The sequence below is a fragment of the Opisthorchis viverrini genome (assembly GCF_000715545.1).
Source record: "Opisthorchis viverrini unplaced genomic scaffold scaffold6122, whole genome shotgun sequence".
NCBI classification, from domain to species: Eukaryota; Metazoa; Platyhelminthes; class Trematoda; order Opisthorchiida; family Opisthorchiidae; genus Opisthorchis; species Opisthorchis viverrini.
In genome coordinates this window covers 1-3,465 of record NW_008753301.1, presented here as the reverse complement: position 1 = coordinate 3,465, position 3,465 = coordinate 1, and the positions used below count along the sequence as shown (strand labels likewise).

Below are 3,465 nucleotides of genomic sequence, written 5' to 3'. Positions count from 1 at the left end.
TACTACTACTACTACAGTTTGAAGGATTTTGCCAAACTTGTACACTGAGCTGAATGACTACTTAGATGAATCTTCCAAGTGGAATCAATTCACGGATATCAACTGCTATAATGAGCATAACTAGAAAGCAATTTGACTCAAATACGATGCCAAATTGTTCACAGTCAATGTCACACTTTTCTCAATCATAACAGCCATATCGGGTACGTTCTTCCGTTTTGCAAAGCGCGTCTTTGTTTGCATTTTTACACATGTGACGGCCCCCGGCCAAGGAAGTGTGCGCACTGTACATGAAGGCTATTTGGATTTCGGAACAAGAACAATGATAAGAAGAACTGACTACCTCGACAAATGAGAGGGAGATGTGAACAGACGTACACACAATCTTAGTGATAATTCGACCTGTATTTCATCTTCCACATTTTGTTTTGAGAATTGTAATGATCAATGCTGAAGCAGGTTGTGAGCCAATCAGGTAAGCTTTCTTCAGAACGTTTATTCCGTTACACTATAAATAGTGGAGAAATTCTTCGTCTTGTTCGTGAAAATACTTTGGTCGCAATGAGTCGCAAACAAATAGTTAATCTTGCAGCTCTACTGGCAGTCCAAATGATCGTGGCCGCACAGGTCGGTAAGTGATCCTATTAGTCAAAATTGCAAATAATTGTGTGCTTATTTAGTAAATTGTGCATGACAGTGGTAGAGAGACAAATTGATTCTCGCCACAGAAGTGTTTTTAGAACGAGACTGAATGTAAGCACGTTTATAAGTTAAAAAATATATGAATAATTTTGTCGTCCTAACACAACTCTGGTGGAAATGCAGCTTTAAGATTCCTTTTTCGCATTAGGATTTTGTTAAATTACTTAGGAATTAAAGTGATTGAACTAGCAAAGCGGACATGCCCTGCTGCTCTTTGGTACGAGCTAAAATGCAGTGTGATTGTTTATTCACTTGTTTGAGCAGAGCAGAATCTTTGACCATGTTCTGAGAATGATCCAGTTCACTGCAGGATAGTTGCAGCTTTGAAGCACATTTCCACCTAAGGCCAATGTAGCCTAATTGTATGGGCAACTCTAGCAATTTCGGCCTGAATAAATTGATCAAATCAATTTTAGTGTTTTTGGTTGTAATAGGATGACAGTTGTGCGCACGAGTGCTTTGTATCACTTAAAAGTTAGACTCCTCAAACATGTGATGTAAGGTGTGACCAGGAACTTATATTTTCGAAGAATATTGAGCTTCGTCAAGTTTTCCAAAATCACCTGGTACACCGGGAACATGTTCTTTAAGTAGATTTGAAAACGGAACGGTGTTTTACCAAAGCAGTGGTCAACCGGAGTGAGTAGCCAAGAAATGTCTTTTGCTGTTGATTCGATGGACAATATTCTACGCTGTGGTACACAATTAAAAGCCGTTACTTTTACACTTAACTTGTCCCCACTTGTAGGGTGAGGGTAGCAAGATTCTCCCCATTCTTAATTTAATATAATATAACATTTGTTCAACGTTTGGCGAGAAATACCTCGTTTTTCTCCATGGATTTATGCAGCAAACTCATGACCTTCTGAGGTACTCACTGTTGTTAATAATTAACAGTTCGATTTAATATCAAAATATCGATTACTCTGGAAATGGGTTCAGTAAGTAGCTGGACTCGATGGAGTGCGACATCGTATTATGTGGGGTGTTCTAAAATTGGTCGAGTTTCACCTTGTTTTCCCACCGTGTAAACGAGTAGCTGTTTACGATGCGAAAAGGAAACAAACATTCCTATTAATACAATGCACTGGCTTGTTCAGGTGCAATTCATAATTGCATTTTTGAAAGTAAACCGAATTCATTTCATTATGTTGTGATAGAAGCCGGTTAGTTTGCCAGACGACTTAGAAGTAGCGGAGCACCTAATACTTTCAGTGGAAGACGGTACTCTAACAACTAATTGGTAAGTTACGTGAGAGACAGGAAAATCTTCAAATGAGTTTTCCAACATAACGTTACTTAGTAGTCACTAAACATGTCTGTTTCACCTTGTTTTGTCAACCATTTTATCACATGATTTTTGATTCGGTGGATGAACTAGGTTGTTATCTTAATTTGAGGCTGCCATCTATGTTTGCGTTTAGCTGACATCACTCTAAGTAAGTTCTGTTTGGTGAATCTCCACAGGCAAGTTCAGTTTTGTATACGTGAAAATTCATCACGTGCCGTTTATCTAAATTAATCTTTTGTGCCCACTATCTAAAAATTTCTGAGAGGTTTACACAGAAGAGGCCGTCTGCATTTGAGTGACCACCGTAACCAATTGAAATTTCATCAAAGAGCCTATTCGTTTTTAGGATTTCAAAGAAAATATCACAACTTCAGAAATTTTTGGAGATAATCTTTTGATTCAGCTATTCACATTTATTATCCCGTCCAGCCCATCTAGAATGACCCATGTGGGTACCTAAGATGTCATTACTCACGTTTCCTGGCTTTTTGTCGATATCAGCTGAGTACATGTCGGTAAATGTTTTGGGACATCAATGTTTAATTGACAATTAAGATATGTGTTGTATATTCATTTTTCTCTGGCTACCTTTTCAGCGGACGGTTAGTATTATTACGCTATTTGTCCCTTACATATCTGTGGCATGGCACACAGGAAATCATTTGAAAAACACTTGATTCATACAACGACGGGGAGAATTAGACTTCTATGTGGGTCTTTGAAGCTTTAGCTGATAAGATTGCCCTGTAAATACCCGGACGTTTAAAACATCAGAGCTGCTTGCCGGCTACAACATGGAAGACCATATACAACTTATTTTCTATAAACTTCGGATTGGGTCGCGGAGGAAGGAATTAGGTGCGCGTTACACGGTTACACGCGGACACACGTTAGTATAAATACAGACACTGATGTGGCATCACTATACCTGATATAACAGCGCACCAGAAAGCTCAAGGGTTTTTGGATTTCGGATTTCCAAGCTGATCATGTGGAGCATTGTCTTGAGGTAATTCCATCAATGCGCAGTAAATTTAGTAGTTTGCCATGTGAAACTGTGCTTCATTTATGGAACAAGTGCATTAAAGGCATCAGGAAATTAAGCAATCATGAAGCAACCTTAATCATGAGTCTTCAACTCCAAAGAGCTCATTTTGGGGCAAGAAGTTTGCATTTTGAAGCCAAAACCAACTAGAGTAATACGGAATTGAAACCCATAGCGACCGTCTGGGTAGCTGTAATTAAATGCGAAGAAACGTTCCGAATAATAGATTCATTGCTTTCAAGTCTCTTGCTTGAAGGAGACCAACATAAATATTGATAACAGCCATGGCATATCTGTTTTGCGTTCAAAAACGACTTGACTTATAGGTAACAGGAAACCGCAGATACACAGGATTTTCTCAGGAAATGTTTCCCATTTATCGCTTTATCAGCTAATTTGCGGTCTAACAAGAGCCAAGAGATTGAGA

General features: G+C 38.8%; 1 protein-coding gene across 1 annotated transcript; it reads left to right on the top strand.

The window, feature by feature from the left end:
• Positions 1-447: 447 nt before the first annotated feature.
• T265_15858 (hypothetical protein) lies at positions 448-630 on the top strand (the record flags this gene model as incomplete). The annotated part of the gene is made up of 1 exon (XM_009179254.1): positions 448-630. A coding segment is annotated over one exon (183 nt), but the record flags the coding sequence as incomplete, so codon positions are not given.
• Positions 631-3,465: the final 2,835 nt, after the last annotated feature.